This window comes from Oncorhynchus nerka, linkage group LG3, assembly GCF_034236695.1.
Source record: "Oncorhynchus nerka isolate Pitt River linkage group LG3, Oner_Uvic_2.0, whole genome shotgun sequence".
In the NCBI taxonomy this organism is placed as follows: Eukaryota; Metazoa; Chordata; class Actinopteri; order Salmoniformes; family Salmonidae; genus Oncorhynchus; species Oncorhynchus nerka.
In genome coordinates, this window is record NC_088398.1 from 34399392 (window position 1) to 34424362 (window position 24971).

The following is a 24971-nucleotide window of genomic DNA, read 5'->3' on the forward strand; positions in this document are numbered from 1 at the left end:
CAAATGCATGCTGGTCTGGGCATGCCCTGAGCTCATGTAGTGAGCGCTACTGGAGCGAAATTGGAGTGAGGGAGAAGGCCGACAATCCAGCCTTTGGGAATGTCGCTCCTTGCTCCATTCAAATTAGGCACACCCTGCTCCCTCTTTCCGCTCCAGCTCCACTCCGCTCACATACTCTGTTTGGGATGCATTCCAAGTGAGGGAATGTTTGTTTGTTTGTTTTTGTGTGTGTGTGTGTGTGTGTGTGTGTGTGTGTGTGTGTGTGTGTGTGTGTGTGTGTGTGTGTGTGTGTGTGTGTGTGTGTGTGTGTGTGTGTGTGTAGGATGTGCTGAGTCTGGTGGTTAAAGTATGAGTTCTGGGTCTGGAGGTTTCTAGGTTTAGGGGTGAGGAGAGCATACTGAAACCCTGATTCTGATTATAAGACTGGGCTAGGATGGATGGGGAAGCCCTGACTCATCTTATTATACGCAGATGGACTAGAAACATTAATAGGGTGGTATAAGGCTATACAGAAGGATACATAATACTTAAACACACACACACACAAACGCACACACACACAGGACACACAAAACAAACGCGCACACACAGAGAACACACAACACACACACTAGTACTTACTCCTGTACGGCGCGTGCTATAGACAGAGCGGTAGATCCGGTCTCGATGACACTGTCCAGGGTGACATTGGGCAGGTCATCATCGTCACTGTCACTCTTGATGTGCCGCGGCGACAAGCTGTTGTGGTCTGTGTATGCTGCCATAGAGACAGACAGAGAAGAGTTTGTCCCATATTCTACATTCTATACTGTAACATGTGATACTGTTGTAAGGTTACATGAAATAGACATATGATAAGGTTTATGTGTGCTGCCATTAGACACAAACACAGAAGACAAAGACAGAAGTCCCATATTACATTATATACTGTACCATCCAGACAAGCCAATACACCATGCAAGCCAAAAAGCTTCATGATACAATTTTTGTATATCAACAACCACTCCTTAAAAAAGAAAATCATGCTAAATATCATATGATTCTACAGTATGTACATTATCTAATAACAGTCCAACATATCAGACAGAATATCTTTGTTCTCTGTATTAGAATTTGTTCTTACTGTACATGGTTTCCAGTCACTGGGAGAATAAAATAAAAAATTCCCCTAATGTTGCTATTTTGGTATTATTTAAATAATATGGCTTCACAGAATACTGGTGCTTCTCATCAGCTGTAGCCATTTTTTACCAAGTTCCTCAAACCACCAAACCTGTCTGAGACCAATGTCTCAGTCCTAGTCTTATTGATATGACATAAAGTGGGGTTGAAATGATTGACACCCTTGATAAAAATGAGCAATAATGACTGTAAAATAATTAAAATAATGTTCTATATTGTATGCTCAAAGAAATTGGGAAGTTATATTATTTTATAATACAATTGCTCAGAGAAAGAGATTGTGTTTAACAAGTAATATGTTTTTATCTTGAAAAGTTAAGGGTAAAAGTGATCAAAGATCCTCTGTTACTGATTCTGGTGAGAGGTTAGAATGTCTTTGGGGTATGATCTCTGTAACTTTCTCACTCATCATTATTCACGATTCATTCAGGATTATCCGTAATCATGGTAGCATCCACAATAATTTAGAAGTGTTTAGAAAATATTTTATTCTTATTTACAATAAAAGTGACTCCGAAATGACACATGCCCTTTCACACCTGGACAAAAGGAACACCTATGTGAGAATGCCATTCATTGACTACAGCTCAGAGTTCAACACCATAGTGGCCTCAAAGCTCATCAATAAGCTAAGGACCCTGGGACTAAACTCCTCCCTCTGCAAATGGAATCTGGACTTCTGACTGGCCACCACAGGTGGTAAGGGTAGGTAACAACACATCCGTCACATTGATCCTCAACACAGGGGCCCCTAAAATGTGCCTGCTCAGTCCTCTCCTGTACTCCCTGTTCACTCATCACTGCACAGCCAGGCACGACTCCAACACCATTATTAATTTTGACAACGACGCAACAGTGGTTGGCTTGATCACCTACAACAATGAGACAGCCTATAGGGAGGAGGTCAGAGACCTGACCGTGTGGTGCCAGGGTAACTACTTTTCCCTCAACGTGATCAAGACAAAGGAGATGATTGTGGACTACAGGAAAAGGAGGGCCGAGAACACCGCCATTCTCATCGACGGGACTGTAGTGGAGCAGGTTGAGAGCTTCTTGTTCCTTGGCGTCCACATCATCAACAAACGAACATGGTCCAAGCACACCAAGACAGTCATGAAGAGGGCATGACAAAATGTATTTCCCCTCAGGAGAATGAAAAGATTTGGCATCTGGTCCTCAGATCCTCAAAAGGTTTTACAGCTGCACCATCAGGAGCATCCTGACGGGTTGCATCACTGCCTGGTATGGCAACTGCTCGGCCTCCGACCGCAAGGCACTACAGAGGATAGTGTGTACAGCCCAGTACATCACCGGGGCCAAGCTTCCTGCCATCCAGGACCTCTATACCAGGCCGTGTCAGGGGAAGACCCTAAAAATTGTCAAGACTCCAGCCACCCTAGTCATAGACTGTTGTCTCTGTTACCGCACGGCAAGCGTTACCGGGAACGCCAAGTCTAGATCCAAGAGGCTTCTAAACAACTTCTACCCCCAAGCCATAAGACCCCTGAATATCTAATCAAATTGCTACCAAGACTATTTGCATTGCCCCACCCCCCTCTTCTACGCTGCTGCTATTCTCTGTTATCATCTATGCATAGTCACTTAAATAACTCCATCTACATGTATATTACCTCAATTACCTCGACACGGGTTGCCGCCGCAGATTGACTCTGTACTGGTATATAGCTTCGCTATTGTTATTTTACTGCTGCTCTTTAATTATTTGTATTTTCTTGAGACGGCATTGTTGGTTAAGGGCTTGTAAGTAAGCATTTCACTGTAACACCTGTTGTATCCGGCGCATGTGACAAATACAATCTGAATTGATTGGATTATTTACCAATAATTGACTTTGGTTCCATAAAAAAAACACAACCAAAATCAACTGCAAAGGCATCCAACAAGTTTATAGAGTCTAGGAATATGGGACCAAATACTAAACTTTTGACCACTTTATTTATAAGAATCTTTAGGGGTGTCAATAATTTTGTACCCATACCTTTAGGAAAAAAACAAAATCTCCTTTTCTGGGCAATTGTATTAGTGTAAAATAATATAAATGTCCCATTTTTTTAAGCATACAATACAATACACCACAGTTTTTGAATTGTATTTTTTTATTCAGTCATTATTGCTCATCTTTTTCAAGGGTGTCAATAATATCAGAATCCACTGTACTTTCTTTAAATTTCATTCATACTCATATTCAATACATTAAATGTCAGCTAGCTGAATGCCACATCACTACACTCATAGAAAATGTGATGAATGTTTTTCAGAGTGTGAATACTGCATCTAACAGCAATCAAAGCTGCAGCCCTCTTGCCCTCCACCCTGTCTGCTGACCACAATAGATTCTGAAAATACCCAGTACATCCTGTAGGGTAGACACTGTGTGAACCCCTATGTGTGTGTGTATGTCTGTGTTCATGCATATTTCCGTGCTTATGTCCGTGTGTGTGTGTGTGTGTGTGTGTTAGCTATGCGCTGGTCAGCTGTTTGTTCACCCGCAGCTGCCCGCAGTTGTTATTAACCCATCCGTAACCACCCAACTATATGTAATATAGTGAAAATCTGAGGCCCGAACCTGACCCTAACCCGCAAATATAGAAAATGTGCTTTACAGTCAGAGATGGCGGGCGGAATGTTTTATTGACAGGCTGTCACTGCCGTCAAAAGAAGTGGACCAAAGTGCAGCATGGTGAGCGTACATTTTCCTTTATATTTAAAATGTCACCAACAAAACAACAAACAACCGAGAAGCTTACAGGGCTATAGTGCCACTGTCAAAAGTCAACTACCCACAATCACAGGTGGGAAAAAGGGCTGCCTAAGTATGATTCCCAATCAGAGACAACGATAGACAGCTGTCCCTGATTGAGAACCATACCCTGCCAAACAGAAATATAAATCATCGAAATAAAGAACATAGAATACAAAACATAGAATGCCCACCCCATATCACACCCTGACCTAACCAAATAGAGAAATAAAACATCTCTCTAAGGTCAGGGCGTGACACAGACCTTTTTAGGCCTGTGTTTCTGTTTATAAATTCAGACATTTAAGTAGGCTATTTGTTAGTCACCTGAACAAAATATAAAAACAATATGTAAAGTGTTTGTCCCATTTTTCATGACCTGAAATAAAAGATCCCGGAATTTGTTTTATGCCCTAAAAACATATTTCTCTAACATTCTGTGCACAGTTGTTTACATCCCTGTTATTGAGCATTCTCCTTTTCCAAGATAATCCATCGACCTGACAGGTGTGGCATTTCAAGAAGCTGATTAAACAGCATGATCATTATCCAGGTGCATGTTGTGCTGGGGCCAATAAAAGGCCACTCTAAAATGTACAGTTTTGTCACACAACACAATGCCACAGATGTCTCAAGTTGAGGGAGCGTGCAAATGGAATGCTGACTGCAGGAATGTCCACCAGAGCCAAGAATTAAATTTTAATTTCTCTATCGTCTGAGACCAGCCACCTGGAGAGCTGATGAAACTGTGGATTTGTACAACAAAAACATTTCTACACAAACTGTCAAACTATCTCAGGGAAGCTTATCTGCGTGCTCGTCGTCCTCACCAGGGTCTTGACCTGACTGCAGTTTGGCATTATAACCAACTTCCGTAGGTAAATGCTCACCTTCGATGGCCGCTGGCACGCTGGAAAAGTGTTCTCTTCACAGATAAATTCCAGTTTCAACTGTACCGGGTAGATAGCGTGTTTGGTGTCATGTGAGCGTGCAGTTTTCTGATGTTAGCATTGTGAACAGAGTGTCCCAATGTGGTGGTGAGGTTATGGTATGTGCAGACATAAGCTACAGACATTGAACACAATTACATTTTATCGATAGCAATTTGAATGCAGAGATACCGTGATGAGATCCTGAGGCCCATTGCTGTGCCATTCATCAGCATGATAATGAATGGCCCCATGTTGCAAGGATCTGTACACAATTCCTGGAAGCTGACATTGAGCATGTTTGGGGTGCCCTGGATCGACATGTACGACAGCTTGCTCCAGTTCCCGCCAATATCCAGCAAATTCGCACAGCCATTAAAGCAGAGTGGGACAATATTCCTCAGGACACAATCAACAGCCTGATCAACACTATGCAATGGAGATGTGTCGTGCTGCATGAGGCAAATGGTGGTCACACCAGATACTGACTGGTTTTCTGATCCACACCCCTACTTTGTTTAAGTATCTGTGACCAAGAAACAAAATAAACACTTATGTCATAAATCAAATCTGCTTTCATGATTTTGATAAAGATGGCGCTTTTTATAGACGGTCCTTAACCACACATTCATTCTCTCAAGATGCTCAAATAAATATATCCTATTTCTCCAGTCCTGTTCCCGAGTCAAAATATGGTGTATCATTTTACTGCAAGAAATGCTTAATTCTGCAGGAGTTAGTATTATATCAGGCTATGTGAAAGGTTATAGAACTACAGTTAGTGTTCAGTTAGGCTAGTATTCCATGTAACCCATCTGAACAGAACAGTTCCCATGAAGTGACATTTTGAAGTCCCTGTCTTGTGAATGTGGAAATTGTATAGTGCTTCATAGTCATCACACATAACATCCTCATCCTTTTCCAGTTATTAGACTACTGCTCTGGCCCTTCTACTTATTTTCAACTCTCCATTTTACAACTTTTTGCTTTTTGAATTCAACTCCGACATTGTCCTTTTTGCCTCAGTGGATCAGGCCCTAAAGCTTAGGCTACGCACTAACGCCAGTTACAAATAATGAAAGAAAAACCTCAATGTAGCCTATAGATATGAATTGCACAAAGAATTACATATTTATGGACTTCGTTCAACCCAAGCGACAATGCTCATGCCATGCTACAGGCTGTCTTGCCCTCAGGCCAGTTGTCTGTTTGACAGCTCCTGACAGGAAGTTCTTGTTCGGTCTACAGTGAGGATGGGCCCACCCCAGAGACACCCATAAACACACATGTGCAGACACACACACGCACACACCTAATCAGCCACTATCGCCCTCGCCCTGTAGATAAGAAGCTGGGTGGTGCAGTGTATTTTGGCATTGTTGTTTTCTCTGAGCGGTGGGTGGGGCATGTCTTGATAATGATACTCATCAAGTGTGTGTGTGTGTGTGTGTGTGTGTGTGTGTGTGTGTGTGTGTGTGTGTGTGTGTGTGTGTGTGTGTGTGTGTGTGTGTGTGTGTGTGTTTGTGTCAGTGGAGGCTGCTCATGGGTGGACGGCTCATAATAATTGCTGGAACTGAGCGAATGGAATGGCATCAAACAGGGCTCCTGAGTGGCGCAGTAGTCAAAGGCACTGCATCTCAGTACTAGAGACGTTACTACAGACCCTGGTTTGATCCTGGACTGTATCACAACTAGCCATTATCAGTAGTCCCATAGGACAGCACACAATTGGCCCAGTGTCATTGATTTATGTTGTTGATACCTTACCGCTCCTGTTATTACCATATGGCCATCTTCCCCAATTAAGGTGCCATCAACCTCCTGCGATATGTGTGCGTATTATAGAGATGGAAAGAGGTCTCATCATTGTATCTGTGATATTATGGTGTCTGTGACAGCATTGACAGTGCTATTCTCCATTTTAAAGTAGTCCATTTTCTTCTTCTTTTGAGTTTAAAAAAAGGTTAAAGCTTATGATGGTTATTTCCAGCCACCTGCAGTGCTGGAGTCCTGACTAGATGGCGGTGTTCAAGCCATTTACAAAGCATAGCACCCAATTTGAAAAAGAAGACCTCGAACAATCATGAATCTACATTTGTATTACTTGTCAGTGTTCTGAACAGGCATTATTTGACTTTTTACCTAAACATGCAAACACCATTGAATAGAATTCATAGCAAGCAGTGGACTGGGTTAGTCAGATTATATTAAATATATAGTGATGCTCTAAGAGCCGGCACTTGTAGGTGAACGTTGGCAGCCGGCTCGCATATCAGAAGAGCCAAATCTATTTAAAAAAGAAGATATGAATATTTCAAAAGATTTACGGGGCGGCAGGGTAGCCTAGTGGTTAGAGCGTTGGACTAGTAACCGGAAGGTTAAAGTTCAAACCCCTGAGCTGACAAGGTACAAATCTGTCATTCTGCCCCTGAACAGGCAGTTAACCCACTGTTCCTAGGCTGTCATTGAAAATAAGAATTTGTTCTTAACTGACTTGCCTGGTTAAATAAAATAAAAAAATATAAAAAAATATAATTAACTATTTCAAAGAATGAAAAAAAATATATAATAATATAGGCCTAAATGCTCAAGCGCACACACATTGGTTCTGAAAGATCTGCAGATCCTCTGAGCTGGTGGAAGAACAAGGACTCTAGTAAGCCGTGGGTAGACAAAGTCATGACAGGGAGACTGCAGTGGCCGCATCCGTTCCCTCTGAGGGTCTTCTCGAAAACGGGACAAATAATTACTGAGAAAATAAACTGCGTCAGCACCTCGTGAGGCAGCTTGCATTTCTGAATGCAAATGTTTCATAAAACAAAATATGGTCAGCATTGCTGTGTGCTACTGGTTATAACATAGCAATAAAGAAGAGAGAAAGGAAGGGCCAGTTTAATGTTTTAAGTGGGATGCTGCAGTTTTGCACATTGATATTTATTTTTCTTTATGGTGCAATATTCTATTATGCTATTCAGACTGTATTCGTTTAAGCACTTTGTTAATATATATTAATAAGTTATACTTTAAATGCAAATGTTTAATAGCATTCTTTTTCATAAACCAATGCATTTTGAAATACATTGTGGTTAAGATAGAGTACGATTTAATTTAATAATTTAATTAGAATTGTTTTAACACCAATCATAGACAAAATATCGCAAACTGTTTGACTTGAAAAAACACAAAACATATATTTTTTAAAGAGCCGATTGGCAGCCAAAAAAGCTGGCTAAATGTAAAAGAGCCGAGCTGCCCATCACTAGAAATATAACATAACAGATGAACTGGAATGACATTCAGTCTCATGAGATGGGTGCCAAAAATAACTAACTGAAAGCCACACCCACAATATGTCACGAATATGACTGCATTGAGGCATATGTCACTGTGCTTCTATGGCTATATGCACCATGCTATTGCCTATTTCATTTAGCTATCAAGACAGTTTATAATCCAGTGGCATTATCTATATTCTATATTTTAGCTTAAATTAGCTTTAAAAATCAGAAATTTTCTTTCAGCCTCATGGCAAGATGTGTAGAATTGCATGAGATGAGCTATAAAATTGCATATTTTTCTCTCTGCCCCATGGCAAAATGTGTAGGTTTTCAGGAAATCTGCTTTAAAATGGCAATACTTTCTCTTTGCCCCATGGCAAAATGTGTAAAATTGCAGGAAAGGAGCTGTTTTCCCACCACTGCAGGCTGGATGATGTTCTAACAATGGAAATACATGTCCTCAATGAGTGAAGGCAAGTGAGGTTAGGTGGGACCATTCTAGCCAATGAGAAGGTGTGTGTGCATAACAGGCAAACAAAGTTGTTTTTCTCAAAGTTGCCGGAATGCCACGCGCATCCACTTATATAAGTACATTTGTAACAGCCCTATATATTACTAAACTTATATTCAATCAAATAAGCCTTGTGTAATTCCATACTGTCTCATAGACCTCCATACAAAAAAGGGCTTCTCTCTCACAGACAGATTTAGAATGGAGTAAGTCCTCTCACTTCACCTCTTCCTTTCTGTCCCAACCCATAGGAATTACACCCAGTTTACTTTAAAATGGTGGAAGCCCTCAATAACAATTTCCGTGCTATTAGACAGGCTTTTGAAGAAGTAACTATTTTTCATAAAATTGTACAGTTATCTTAGCTAGCTGAATTGCTAGCTGAATTGTTTACTTGTTGCTAAGCAGTTGCTAAGCAGTTGCTAGGGACTCTCCTGGAAGAAGCTAGCTAGCTTACAAATAATAACAACAAAAAATATCTAGTTAACAGAAGAAAGGAAGACAAAATAAGGACAGAAGAAAAAGGAAAAGAAAAAGGACAACAAAGTGAAACCTCTAAAGAAACAAGAGACCATAATACAAGAAACAGCACTATAGAGAGATAGAACAACAACAACGCAGCCACTGCCAGCTAGCCTACTTCAGCAGTACTGTATCATTTGAATTATTTTAGTCAATAAGATTCCTGCTACGTAAGCTTAACTTTCTGAACATTCGAGACGTGTAGTCCACTTGTCATTCAATCTCCTTTGCATTAGCGTAGCCTCTTCTGTAGCCTGTCAACTATGTGTCTGTCTATCCCTGTTCTCTCCTCTCTGCACAGACCATACAAACGCTCCACACCGCGTGGCCGCGGCCACTCTAATCTGGTGGTCCCAGCGCGCACGACCCACGTGGAGTTCCAGGTCTCCGGTAGCCTCTGGAACTGCCGATCTGCGGCCAACAAGGCAGAGTTCATCTCAGCCTATGCCTCCCTCCAGTCCCTCGACTTCTTGGCACTGACGGAAACATGGATCACCACAGATAACACTGCTACTCCTACTGCTCTCTCTTCGTCCGCCCACGTGTTCTCGCACACCCCGAGAGCTTCTGGTCAGCGGGGTGGTGGCACCGGGATCCTCATCTCTCCCAAGTGGTCATTCTCTCTTTCTCCCCTTACCCATCTGTCTATCGCCTCCTTTGAATTCCATGCTGTCACAGTTACCAGCCCTTTCAAGCTTAACATCCTTATCATTTATCGCCCTCCAGGTTCCCTCGGAGAGTTCATCAATGAGCTTGATGCCTTGATAAGCTCCTTTCCTGAGGACGGCTCACCTCTCACAGTTCTGGGCGACTTTAACCTCCCCACGTCTACCTTTGACTCATTCCTCTCTGCCTCCTTCTTTCCACTCCTCTCCTCTTTTGACCTCACCCTCTCACCTTCCCCCTCTACTCACAAGGCAGGCAATACGCTCGACCTCATCTTTACTAGATGCTGTTCTTCCACTAACCTCACTGCAACTCCCCTCCAAGTCTCCGACCACTACCTTGTATCCTTTTCCCTCTTGCTCTCATCCAACACTTCCCACACTGCCCCTACTCGGATGGTATCGCGCCGTCCCAATCTTCGCTCTCTCTCCCCCGCTACTCTCTCCTCTTCCATCCTATCATCTCTTCCCTCTGCTCAAACCTTCTCCAACCTATCTCCTGATTCTGCCTCCTCAACCCTCCTCTCCTCCCTTTCTGCATCCCTTGATTCTATATGTCCCCTATCCTCCAGGCCGGCTCGGTCCTCCCCTCCTGCTCCGTGGCTCGACGACTCATTGCGAGCTCACAGAACAGGGCTCCGGGCAGCCGAGCGGAAATGGAGGAAAACTCGCCTCCCCTGCGGACCTGGCATCCTTTCACTCCCTCCTCTCTACATTTTCCTCTTCTGTCTCTGCTGCTAAAGCCACTTTCTACCACTCTAAATTCCAAGCATCTGCCTCTAACCCTAGGAAGCTCTTTGCCACCTTCTCCTCCCTCCTGAATCCTCCTCCCCCCCTCCTCCCTCTCTGCAGATGACTTCGTCAACCATTTTGAAAAGAAGGTCGACGACATCCGATCCTCGTTTGCTAAGTCAAACGACACCGCTGGTTCTGCTCACACTGCCCTACCCTGTGCTCTGACCTCTTTCTCCCCTCTCTCTCCAGATGAAATCTCGCGTCTTGTGACGGCCGGCCGCCCAACAACCTGCCCGCTTGACCCTATTCCCTCCTCTCTTCTCCAGACCATTTCCGGAGACCTTCTCCCTTACCTCACCTCGCTCATCAACTCATCCCTGACCGCTGGCTACGTCCCTTCTGTCTTCAAGAGAGCGAGAGTTGCACCCCTTCTGAAAAAACCTACACTCGATCCCTCCGATGTCAACAACTACAGACCAGTATCCCTTCTTTCTTTTCTCTCCAAAACTCTTGAACGTGCCGTCCTTGGCCAGCTCTCCCGCTATCTCTCTCAGAATGACCTTCTTGATCCAAATCAGTCAGGTTTCAAGACTAGTCATTCAACTGAGACTGCTCTTCTCTGTATCACGGAGGCCCTCCGCACTGCTAAAGCTAACTCTCTCTCCTCTGCTCTCATCCTTCTAGACCTATCGGCTGCCTTCGATACTGTGAACCATCAGATCCTCCTCTCCACCCTCTCCGAGTTGGGCATCTCCGGCGCGGCCCACGCTTGGATTGCGTCCTACCTGACAGGTCGCTCCTACCAGGTGGCGTGGCGAGAATCTGTCTCCTCACCACGCGCTCTCACCACTGGCGTCCCCCAGGGCTCTGTTCTAGGCCCTCTCCTATTCTCGCTATACACCAAGTCACTTGGCTCTGTCATAACCTCACATGGTCTCTCCTATCATTGCTATGCAGATGACACACAATTAATCTTCTCCTTTCCCCCTTCTGATGACCAGGTGGCGAATCGCATCTCTGCATGTCTGGCAGACATATCAGTGTGGATGACGGATCACCACCTCAAGCTGAACCTCGGCAAGACGGAGCTGCTCTTCCTCCCGGGAAGGACTGCCCATTCCATGATCTCGCCATCACGGTTGACAACTCCATTGTGTCCTCCTCCCAGAGCGCTAAGAACCTTGGCGTGATCCTGGACAACACCCTGTCGTTCTCAACTAACATCAAGGCGGTGGCCCGTTCTTGTAGGTTCATGCTCTACAACATCCGCAGAGTACGACCCTGCCTCACACAGGAAGCAGCGCAGGTCCTAATCAGGCACTTGTCATCTCCCGTCTGGATTACTGCAACTCGCTGTTGGCTGGGCTCCCTGCCTGTGCCATTAAACCCCTACAACTCATCCAGAACGCCGCAGCCCGTCTGGTGTTCAACCTTTCCAAGTTCTCTCACGTCACCCCGCTCCTCCGCTCTCTCCACTGGCTTCCAGTTGAAGCTTGCATCCGCTACAAGACCATGGTGCTTGCCTACGGAGCTGTGAGGGGAACGGCACCTCAGTACCTCCAGGCTCTGATCAGGCCCTACACCCAAACAAGGGCACTGCGTTCATCCACCTCTGGCCTGCTCGCCTCCCTACCACTGAGGAAGTACAGTTCCTGCGCAGCCCAGTCAAAACTGTTCGCTGCTCTGGCCCCCCAATGGTGGAACAAACTCCCTCACGACGCCAGGACAGCGGAGTCAATCACCACCTTCCGGAGACACCTGAAACCCCACCTCTTTCAGGAATACCTAGGATAGGATAAAGTAATCCTTCTCACCCCCCCCCTTAAAATATTTAGATGCACTATTGTAAAGTGGCTGTTCCACTGGATGTCTTAAGGTGAACGCACCAATTTGTAAGTCGCTCTGGATAAGAGCGTCTGCTAAATGACTTAAATGTAAATGATGTAAATGTATTACAGGTTACATCCAAGTTGAGTCCTCTATTTATCTCTATGGTGTGTCTACGGTACAAGCCCACAGTCCATGTGGGATGAGCTTTATATACACTGCTCAAAAAAATAAAGGGAACACTAAAATAACACATCCTAGATCTGAATGAATGACATATTCTTATTAAATACTTTTTTCTTTACATAGTTGAATGTGCTGACAACAAAATCACACAAAAATTATCAATGGAAATCAAATTTATATGTCCCAACCCATAGGAATTACACCCAGTTTACTTTAAAATGGTGGAAGCCCTCAATAACAATTTCCGTGCTATTACAGGTTACATCCAAGTTGAGTCCTCCATTTATCTCTATGGTGTGTCTACGGTACAAGCCCACAGTCCATGTGGGATGAGCTTTATATACACTGCTCAAAAAAATAAAGGGAACACTAAAATAACACATCCTAGATCTGAATGAATGACATATTCTTATTAAATACTTTTTTCTTTACATAGTTGAATGTGCTGACAACAAAATCACACAAAAATTATCAATGGAAATCAAATTTATCAACACATGGAGGCCTGGAATTTGGAGTCACACTCAAAATTAAAGTGGAAAACCACACTACAGACTGATCCAACTTTGATGTAATGTCCTTAAAACAAGTCAAAATGAGGCTCAGTAGTGTGTGTGGCCTCCACGTGCCTATATGACCTCCCTACAACACCTGGGCATGCTCCTGGTGAGGTGGCGGATGGTCTCCTGAGGGATCTCCTCCCAGATCTGGACTAAAGCATCTGCCAACGCCTGGACAGTCTGTGGTGCAACGTGGCGTTGGTGGATGGAGCGAGACATGATGTCCCAGATGTGCTCAATTGGATTCAGGTCTGGGGAACGGGCGGGCCAGTCCATAGCATCAATGCCTTCCTCTCCAGCCATATGAGGTCTAGCATTGTCTTGCATTAGGAGGAACCCAGGGACAACCGCACCAGCATATGTTCTCACAAGGCGTCTGAGGATCTCATCTCGGTACCTAATGGCAGTCAGCTACCTCTGGCGAGCACATGGAGGGCTGTGCGGCCCCCCAAAGAAATGCCACCCCACACCATGACTGACCCACCGCCAAACCGGTCATGCTGGAGGATGTTGCAGGCAGCAGAACGTTCTCCACGGCGTCTCCAGACTCTGTCACATCTGTCACTTGCTCAGTGTGAACCTGCTTTCATCTGTGAAGAGCACAGGACGCCAGTGGCAAATTTGCCAATCTTGGTGTTCTCTGGCAAATGCCAAACGTCCTGAACGGTGTTGGGCTGTAAGCACAACCCCCACCTGTGGACGTCAGGCCCTCATACCACCCTCATGGAGTCTGTTTCTGACCGTTTGAGCAGACACATGCACATTTGTGGCCTGCTGGAGGTCATTTTGCAGGGCTCTGGCAGTGCTCCTCCTGCTCCTCCTTGCACAAAGGCGGAGGTAGCGGTCCTGCTGCTGGGTTGTTGCCCTCCTACGCCCTCCTCTACGTCTCCTGATGTACTGATCTGTCTCCTGGTAGCGCCTCCATGCTCAGAACACTACGCTGACAGACACAGCAAACCTTCTTGCCACAGCTCGTATTGATGTGCCATCCTGGATGAGCTGCACTACCTGAGCCACTTGTGTGGGTTGTAGACTCCGTCTCATGCCACCACTAGAGTGAAAGCACCGTCAGCATTCAAAAGTGACCAAAACATCAGCCAGGAAGCATAGGAACTGAGAAGTGGTCTGTGGTCACCACCTGCAGAACCACTCCTTTATTGGGGGTGTCTTGCTAATTGCCTATAATTTCCACCTGTTGTCTATTCCATTTGCACAACAGCATGTGCATTTCTTTGTCAATCAATGTTGGACAATGTTTCACGGAAGTGTGATTGACTTGGAGTTACATTGTGTTATTTAAGTGTTCCCTTTATTTTTTTGAGCAGTGTATAACACTGTATTTGTTTCAAAGCACATCTCTCCGACAGCAGGCATCTCTCATGTTGAGACTACGGTCTCTTTGCAGATAAGCCCTGCATGAACACATCAATAAACAACAGTGACACTATAGGGGTGACAGGGTAGCCTAGTGGTTAGAGTATTGGACTAGTAACCGAAAGGTTGCAAGTTCAAATCCCGAGCTGACAAGGTACAAATCTATCGTTCAACATGGGACAGCATCCCTGTGGAATGCTTTCGACACCTTGTAGAGTCCATGCACCGATGAAATGAGGCTGTTCTGAGGGCAAAGTATACCCATCAATTACACATGAAAAGGAAACAGAAAACACAAAGCAAAACCCAATCATATCAAACACATTCTTCAGTATAAAAAGACCCAATTCCACCTGAATTGCCCAAGAGGCACCAACTTCATCAACCTCTTAGGGATAAGTGAGACGTCTGCGTCCCACCTAGCCAACAGGAAATGGAAATGCGCAACGCCAAATGCTAATAGTACTTGCTAAAACTCAAACTTTCATTAAAACACACATGCAAGAACTGAATTAAAGCTACACTCGTTGTGAATCTAGCCAACAAGTCAGATTTTAAAAATGCTTTTCGGCGAAAGCATGAGAAGCTATTATCTGATAGCATGCAACACCCGAAATACCTGAAGGGGACGTAAACAAAATAATTAGCATAGCCGGCGCTACACAAAACACAGAAATAAAATATAAAACATTCATTACCTTTGACGAGCTTCTTTGTTGGCACTCCTATATGTCCCATAATCACAATTGGGTCTTTTTTCCGATTAAATCCGTCCATGTATACCCAAAATGTCCATTTATGAAGCCCGTCTGATCCAGGAAAAAACTGAAAACGTCATTTTTTAAAATTAACAAAGTTGTCTATAAACTTTGACAAAACACTTCAAACTACTTTTGTAATCCAACTTTAGGTATTAGTAAACGTTAATAATCGATCAAATTGATCGCGGGGCGATGTGTATTCAATAGCTCCACGTCTTGAAATGATGGTCGATAATTCTCTCTTCCAAAACATCCTGTCGTGTCCCGGATGAAATCAAGTGTCTCTTCTTCGTTTGACCAAGGAACAACTTCAAGGAAATTGCCAAGACTGGCGACATCGTGTGGAAGCTGTAGGACTTGTAAACTGGGAGGTATATATTTTCGCAGGCCATAGACAACAGCCAACTGGCGGATTGATCTTTTTTTGGGGGGGTGAACAGTTTTCCTTGGGGTTTGGCATGTTAAACACGTCCTGTTATAGTCACAGACATGGTTTAACCAGTTTTAGAAACTTCAGAGTGTTTTCTATCCACACATACTAATCATATGCATATACTATATTCCTGGCATGAGTAGCAGGACGTTGAAATTTTGCGTGATTTTTAACAAAACCATGTCTATATATATATATATATATATATATATATATTGACATCTATGATTTTGAGTGGTTTCTAGCTTTAAATCCCAAAACATGTCACTACAACTCTATTAATCACTACTGGAACAAGAACATTTATTCATTTATTCGAAAGCCAGGGTTTCCCAAACTCGGTCCTCTGGACGACAAGCGGGGCTCGTTTTGGTTTTTGCCCTAGCACAACACAACTGATTTCAATAATAAACTAAACATTAAGCTTTGATCATTTAAATTTAAATAATTTAAATGTAAAGCTGTGTAGTGCAATGGAGGCTCCTCGGGGGAGCCTCCCCTTCCTCAGGGGAAGAAGGGGAGGACCAATCTCCTCAGTGAAACATCCTTTTAGATAGATACTTTTAGATAGATTGAAGTCAGAAGTTTACATACACTTAGGTTGGAGTCATTAAAACTCGTTTTTCAACCACTCCACAAATTTTGTGTTAACTTCTCTAGGGTAGGGGGCAGCATTTCGAATTTTGGATGAAAAGCATGCCCAAATTAAACTCAGGCTCAGAAGATAGGATATGCATATAATTAGTAGATTTGAATAGAAAACACTAAAGTTTCCAAAACAGTTCTAATAATGTCTGTGAGTATAAAATAACTGTGTTGGCAGGTGAAAACCTGAGAAATATCCATTCAGGAAGTAGGAATTTGTTTTTCCTTCCACTAGATGTCAACAGTCATTAGAAATTGTTTCAGGCTTGTATTCTGAAAAATGAGGGAGTAAGAGCAGTCTGAATGAGTGGATCCTGCCGTGTCACAGAGCTTTTTCATGCGCGCAACCAGAGAGAGTGCCTTTCTTGTTTACCTTTAATATTGACATCGTTATTTTCCAGTTGAAATATTATCGATTATTTAGGCTAAAAACAACCTGAGGAATGAATATAAACATTGTTTGACATGTTTTATGAACTTTACGGATACAATTTGGATTTTGTTTGTCTGCCTGTTGTGACTGCGTTTGAGCCTGTGGATTACTGAAGAAAATGCGCAAACAAAACTGAGGTTTTCGGATATAAAGAGAGACGAAGATCATCAAAGGTAAGTGATTAATTTTATCTCTATTTCTGACTTGTGTATCTCTTCTACTTGGCTGGTTACTGTAAAATAGTTGTGTCTTTTCTGAATTTGTATAATGAGTGTTTCTGTATTTGAATTTGGCGCTCTGCAATCTCACTGGATGTTGGCCAGGTGGGACGCTAGCATCCTACATACCCTAGAGAGGTTTTAACAAACTATAGTTTTGACACAAGTAAGTTTTCCAACAATTGTTTACAGACAGATTATGTCACAGATTAATTCACTGTTTCACAATTCCAGTGGGTCAGAAGTTTACATACACTAAGTTGACTATATCGTTAAACAACTTGGAAAGTTCCAGAAAATGATGTCATGGCTTTAGAAGCTTCTGATATGCTAATTCACATAATTTGAGTCAATTGGAGGTGTACCTGTGGATGTATTTCAAGGCCTACCTTCAAACTCAGTGCCTCTTTGCTTGAAATTATGGGAATATCAAAAGAAATCAGCCAAGACCTCAGAAAATGTTTTGTAGACCTCCACAAGTCTGGTTCATCCTTGGGAGACATTTACAAACTCCTGAAGGTACCACGTTCATCTGTACAAACAATAGTACACAAGTATAAACACCATGGGATCACACAGTCGTCATGCCGCTCAGGAAGGAGAATCATTCTGTCTCCGAGCAATGAACGTACTTTGGTGCGAAAAGTGCAAATCAATCCCAGAACAACAGCAAAGGACCTTGTGAAGATGCTGGAGGAAAAAGGTACAAAAGTATCTATATCCACAGTAAAACGAGTCCTATATCGGCATAACCTGAAAGGCTGCTCAGAAAGGAAGAAGACACAGCTCCAAAACCGCCATAAAAAAGCCAGACATCGGTTTGCAACTGCACATGGGGACAAAATCGTACTATTTGGAGAAATATCCTCTGGTCTGATGAAACAAAAATAGAACTGTTTGGCCATAATGACCATCATTATGTTTGGAGGAAAAAGGGGGAGGCTTGCAAGCCGAAGAAGACCTTCCCAACGGTGAAGCACGGGGTGGCAGCATCATGTTGTGGGAGGTACTTTGCTGCAGGAAGGACTGGTGCACTTCACAAAATAGATGGCATCATGAGGATGGAAAATTATGTGGATATATTGAAGCAACATCGCAAGATATCAGTCAGAAAGTTAAAGCTTAGTTGCAAATGGTCTTCCAAATGGACAATGACCCTGAGCATACTTCCAAAGTTGTGGCAAAATTGCTTAGGACAACAAAGTCAAGGTATTGGAGTGGCCATCACAAAGCCCTGACATCAACCCTGAAAATGTGTGGGCAGAACTGAAAGAGTGTGTGCGAGCAAGGAGGCCTACAAACCTGACTCAGCTACACCAGCTCTGTCAGGAGGAATGGGCCAATATTCACCCAACTTATTGTGGGAAGCTTGTGGAAGGCAACCCAAAATGTTTGACGCAAGTTAAACAATTTAAAGGCAATGCTACCAAATAATAATTGAGTGTATGTAAACTTCTTACCCACTGGGAATGTGATGAAAGAAATAAAAGCTGAAAGAAATAATTCTCTCTAATATTATTCTGACATTTTTATAATAAAGTGGTGATCCTAAAGGACCTAAAACAGGGATTTTTTACTCTGATTAAATGTCAGGAATTGTGAGCAACTTAGTTTTAATGTATTTGGCGAAGATGTATGTAAACTTCCGACTTCAACTGTTTACTTGCTAACTCCTTTGATTGTACTGCATGATTGTAGCGGGTTTACTAACATGGTAGTTCTAGTAGCTATGTTGACAATGACGTTATAATATGGTAACAATGGTGTAGGCTGTGTGTAATGGTTATGATGAAGGCTTGGCCTGGAAAGTTTTTTTCAGCCAGTCACAGACAGCTGGGATAAGGTGAGAGGAGAAGAGTGTTTAGATGCGAGAAGAAATTATACAAAGATCAAAGGGATCATGCTGTATGTAATGTGGCTGTTATGAAAAGGTAACTGTGTTTGCATGTTATCAGGGATGTATTTATTCCAATGATTCTGTAAAAAAAAATATATATTAAATGGAAACAAACTAAACAGAACGAGGATAAACATACCTGAATTTGTTCAATAAAAATTCCCGTTTGTAACTAATGATTACACCCTAGATCAGCTACAAATAAAATTAAAACTAAATAAATAAAGATGCTGGCAGGAGTGTGTAAGGCCGTTTTGAATATGTCAATGTCTGTCACTTTGATTACTCAATTCATAGGCTAGGTTGTAGCTACCTCATGATGGCTATAGGGAACATTTGATTATCATGTCGTAGCCTAAACCTATCTATGTTACATTGAGCTGTGTGAATGGGATATGAATGAAAGTCATTCAATATGTTGTAATAGAAATAAGGCCATGCTCATAAAAAAATGTGCTATCTTCCCTCATCTTAAACGGCACCGATGGCCACTGGTGTAGTGGTAGAACCAAAACGTGCAGCCCTCGTGGTCCCAAAGAAGAGTTTGGGAAACGCTGCCCTAACCACTTTAAGCAATGCATTCAAATAAAGTTTTGCTGTAGAAAGAACTTGCTTTATGCTTTATAAATGAAAACATGCCTGTATGATGTGTAGCTATTTGTCAAATTAAAGTGTTTTTCATGGTTGCAAAGGCAAGGGATGCAAATGCCGCATGTGTGTGTGTACGTACCTATCGCCGTGCCTAACATTACTATAATATAATGTTCACAAGTATATATGAAACTAGAATATCTGACGCTGGGTAAGTTGAAAAATGACCAAGATCTAAAAATGTCCCAGTATCCCTTTAACTGTAATTGATTGAGCTTGCTTGGCACAATTAAATCAATGACATAGTCTCCAAAAGTGCCAAACCACACCCATCTGGCACTCCCATTGAAACTCCAGACAGACTTAAGCAAACACTCAAAGTATTTAAGATTTCAGTCACTATTTGAACCCAGGTCTGACTATTACAGCAGGAAGAAAACACAGCCAATACTAAAACTACAACTCTGTCTCTGGGTTTCCTTTATAGGGTCTTCCTTCCCCCCAACACATAATCTACATTTTCAGCAAGCCCCCTAATTACACAGGGTGATTAGTAGAGACGTTAGTTTGAAAATGTGTATTTTGAGCAAGGGAAGGGGACACAAAAGAGGAGTGCATGGTGGAGAGGTGGGCAGAGCCCCAGCGGGTTTCGTCTTTTGTTTCCAGTCAAGCGTTGTTTCCATGGCAACCTCCTGCTGGAGACAGTGAAAGGGTACACGCCCATCTCTCTGAAAGAGAATGGCCAACCTGTGTGTGAATGCGTGCGAGAGAGAGAGGACAGCAGTTCTCCCATCATTCTCCTGATCCTACCCTTCAAGATAGTGTAGTACAGATCATTTATACAGGAATAGATCCCAAAGAGAAATTATGAAGATGACTTCCTGAGCCCATCCATCTACGAACTTGAAGAGCCTAACCAAACCTTGTAAACCAACAAGTTTACAAATAACATTAATACTAATAATGAATTAATCACATTTCACCTAATACAGCAACATTTAGGGATGCTTATGTGTCTGCAACACAGTATTGATACATAAAGAATAAATGTCACATTCTACAAAGAAGCACAAAAGTGTGGAGCTGTTGTCCAGTGGTAACACTCCAGGTTCTATGCACATGTGTGACCCCTGCAGGAGACTGGTGTTCAATCTACAGTTGCGCTGTGTATGTTCCTTATCTAACCCCCACTGCTTGTAATCTGTCTGTCAGCAATGCATAAAAAGACAAAAGGAGCGTGACTCTCCATGAAAAAATAAGAACAATAAAGTGCCTATTAAGGGGGCGGGTTGTGTAATCCAACAAAGAATTACAGTTAAAGTCAGAAGTTTACATAAACTAGTTTTAATGACTCCAACCTAAGTGTATCAACTACTCCACAAATTTCGTGTGAAAAAACTATAGTTTTGGAAAGTCGGTTAGGACATCTACTTTGTGCATGACACAAGTCATTTTTTCAGACAAATTATTTCACTGTATCACAATTCCAGTGGATCAGAAGTTTACATACACTAAGTTGACTATGCCTTTAAACACCTTGGAAAATTCCAGAAAATTATTTCATGACTTTAGAAGCCTCTGATAGGCTAATTGACAACATTTGAGTCAATTGGAGGGGTACCTGTGGATGTATTTCAAGGCCTACCTTCAAACTCAGTGCCTCTTTGCTTGAAATGGGAATATCAAAAGAAATCAGCCAAGACCATCTTAACAAAAATTGTAGACCTCCACAAGTCTGGTTCATACCTAGGAGCAATTTCCAAACACCTGAAGGTACCAGGTTAATCTGTACAAACAATAGTACGCAAGTATAAAGACCATGGGACCACGCATCTGTCATACTGCTCAGGAAGGAGAATCATTCTGTCTCCGAGAGATGAACGTACTTTGTTGTGAAAAGTCCAAATCAATCCCAGAACAACCGAAAAGGACCTTGTGAAGATGCTGGAGGAAAATAGGTACAAAAGTATCTATATCCACAGTAAAACGAGTCCGATATCAACATAACCTGAAAGGCCGCTCAGCAAGGAAGAAGCCACTGCTCCAAAACCGCTGTAAAAAAAAAGCCAGACTACGGTTTGGAACTGCACATGGGGACAAAGATTGTACTTTTTGGAGAAATGTCCTCTCGTCTGATGAAACAGAAATATAACTGAAAAGGGGGAGGCTTGCAAGCCGAAGAACACCATCCCAACCGAGAAGCACGGTGGTGGCAGCATCATGTTATGGGGGTGCTTTGCTGCAGGCGCGACTGGTGCACTTCACAAAACTTTCATCCCTCATGATGCCATCTAGTTAAGTGGATATATTGAAGCAACATCTCAAGACATCAGTCAGGAAGTTTGGTCACAAGTTTGGTCACAAATGGGTCTTCCAAATGGACAATGGCCTCAAGCATACTTCCAAAGTTGTGGCAAAATGGCTTAAGGACAACAAAGTCAAAGTATTGGAGTGGCCATCACAAAGCCCTGCCCAAAATCCTATAGAAAATATGTGGGCAGAACTGAAAAAAATTGTGTGCGAGCAAGGAGGCCTACAAACCTGACTCCGTTACACCAGCTCTGTCAGGAGGAGTGAGCCAGAATTCACCCATCTTATTGTGGGAAGCTTGTGGAAGGCTACCCAAAACGTTTGACTCAAATGAAACAATTTAAAGGCAATGCTACCAAATACTAATTGAGTGTATGTAAACTTTTGACCCACTGGGAATGTGATGGTAGAAATAATAAAATAAAAAAGTATTCTCTCTACTATTATTCTGACGTTTCACATTCTTATAATAAAGTGGTGATCCTGACTGACCTAAAACAGGGAATTTTTACTAGGATTAAATGTCAAGAATTGTGAAAAAAACGCATTTAAATGTGTTTGGCTAAGGTGTACGCAAACTTCCGACTTTAACTGTACATGGGTGTGCATTCCACTATAGGATAGTGTGACTGAAGTGAAAGGATAGTACAGTACTTTGGCTTGCTCTGCATTGCTTTTCAAATCAGAAAAACAGTTTGTTTAGATACTATTGCATAAGTACTACCAAACCCAATGACTCTACATTACAGTTCTGTGTTCTGTCTGTTTCACACACACACACACACACACACACACCACACACACACACACACACACACACACACACACACACACACACACACACACACACACACACACACACACACAAAGCAATGATCTGTGTGCCTCATGTTTTGGCTGTATCACTACAGTGACTGTGTCTGCCCCACCCAAAGCTGACCCCGATTCCACTGATCTCTTCTCACACACTGGGTGGAGCTGTTGATGTTGCTGTGTGTGAGTGTTCTCAATGTACACTGCCAGCCATTTTCAATATCCGTCTCCACCCTATTACGCAAGCCTTGTTTTTACTCTCATTCGTCCTCTCTCCTCTTCCAGAGAGCAGACACCCAGTGTTTAAAACGTGTGTGTGTGTGTGTGTGTGTGTGTGTGTGTGTGTGTGTGTGTGTGTGTGTGTGTGTGTGTGTGTGTGTGTGTGTGTGTGTGTGTGTGTGTGTGTGTGTGTGTGAGACAGCAACATCAGATAAACAAGGTTCTTTGACAAAAAACTGCTCCCCGGTATACAGCTCCAGTCCACTTGACAGAAACACCCAAAGTCACTAGTGGTTTAAACACACTGACTGTAAAATCACACCCTGTAGTAAGCCTGCCTGCTCTAAAACAGAAGGTTCAGGCAGGGCCACGCCAGCTAACCACAAACATACAAGCATGCACACAGGCATACATGCACGCACACAGGCATACATGCACGCACACAGGCATACATGCACGCACGCACCCACTCATGAACATAAATTACACACAAATGCTCTCTCTCTCTCTTGCTCTCTTTCCCCCATTTAACCTGAACACATCTCTCCCATCTCTTTATCCCCCATAAACAAAACAATTAGAATACAACATTTGTTAAACAGCAGTAACCGTTGCAAGGTATAAACGTTTCGTTTTTTTGTTGTTCAGCATTAAGTCCAGCAGGTGATTAGCACAGCATTACAATTCAGTCATTCAACAGACGATCTTATCGAGAGCATACATTATCATATTTTCTCGCATTGGTCCCCCCGTGGGGACCCCACCACCCTGGCGTAGCAAGTGCCATGCTCAACCAACTGAACCACACGAGACCAATAGCATGTCGCGGGTAGCATTGGACCTTTGGGATGGGGGCGGCCAAGGTGGGGCTGGTGGGGCTAATTAGACCAGCTATTGGTTCAGTCCGACTCGGTAAGGTGCTACTCTGGTCAGCAGAGGATGGACCAGTGAGTGAGTGGTTGGGAGACTTGCTTAAAGTGGAAGATGTTCCTTGTCACCATTTGCTGTCCACGTTGTGCTGTGATCATGGTTCCTTTGATTGCAGTGACTTGGTGTGGGTCTGGATGGAAAGGTGACTGGAATTTGTTGGCAGGTCGCAGCGGTCTGAAGAGCACGAAGTCTCCAATGTCAAGTGGCGAGGCATGACAGAAGCATCTTTCATGATGCTCTTTCATTTTTAACTTTACCTGTGTGTCTGTCTGTGGCTCTCAGCTTGTTAGGGTCCATGGAAGGAAGGCTGAATTTGTTGATTGAACATAACTGTAATGGGAGGTTTTCTAGTGGAGCAGGGTTCTGTCGCTCTGTCGGCTCTTACAGAATGTCTTTGCTCTTGCTGAATGTCTTTGTGTTGCAGCGTAGCAATGCAAAGGGTCTTTTTCAGAGTCTGCATGAATCGTTCCACTTCTGCATTGGCCTGTGGCCAATGTGGTGTTATTCTTCTGTGATTGAATCCCAGGTAGGTAGGGAAAGAGGAAACACCCTGGGAATTGAAAGGTGGTCCATTGTTACTCTTAACAAATGCAGGGTTGTCAAGGAAGAGAAGATCTTCTCCAGCTTTGGAATGACTGCCATAGCAGATGTACTGGATACTTTTTCAACTTCTGGAAAACTTAATCCATGAATACAAACAGCAGTGGTGTGTATTCATGGATGCCAAGGGAAGCCAAGCTTCCCCAAATATTTGACAAATATTGTTTTCATAATTTTCCTTAAATTTGCTGAATCTCTCTGACTGGCAAAATCATCCAAGAGAGTGAAACAGCGCCCCTCTGTCTCAGTATGTGTAGCCCATACAAAAAGAGTATGACTGTATGATTTGATATATTGATGCCAGCAAAAATTTGGCCTCCCTTGATAAAAAAAACATAAAATCATTTGCCAATCAATGTTGCACTGAGTTCAACTGTGGGTAGTCCTGGCACAGAAAAACCATTCCCCAAGGGAGGCCAGTTTGGATTTGGCTTCACACAAATCAAATCACATCGAAAGAAAAACATTGTCATTGTCAGAAAAAGGTGTCTGTTTCTGGTCTGTTTGTGTTGTTGTCCTGCAGTAGCTAGCTAAATTGGCCCTTTCCTAAGCCAGGGACGGAGATGGGGATTTGTGGTTTTGACTTAATTG

General features: G+C 43.0%; 1 protein-coding gene across 1 annotated transcript in view; it reads right to left on the reverse strand.

Annotated features, from left to right (window-relative positions):
- Positions 1–24971, reverse strand: part of LOC115107093 (Krueppel-like factor 12) — a 149631-nt gene that overhangs the window by 32525 nt on the left and 92135 nt on the right. The window contains exon 4 of the mRNA XM_029630479.2: positions 622–757. Within this exon, the coding sequence (XP_029486339.1) occupies positions 622–757 (136 nt within the window). The remainder of the gene's footprint in view (positions 1–621; positions 758–24971) is intronic.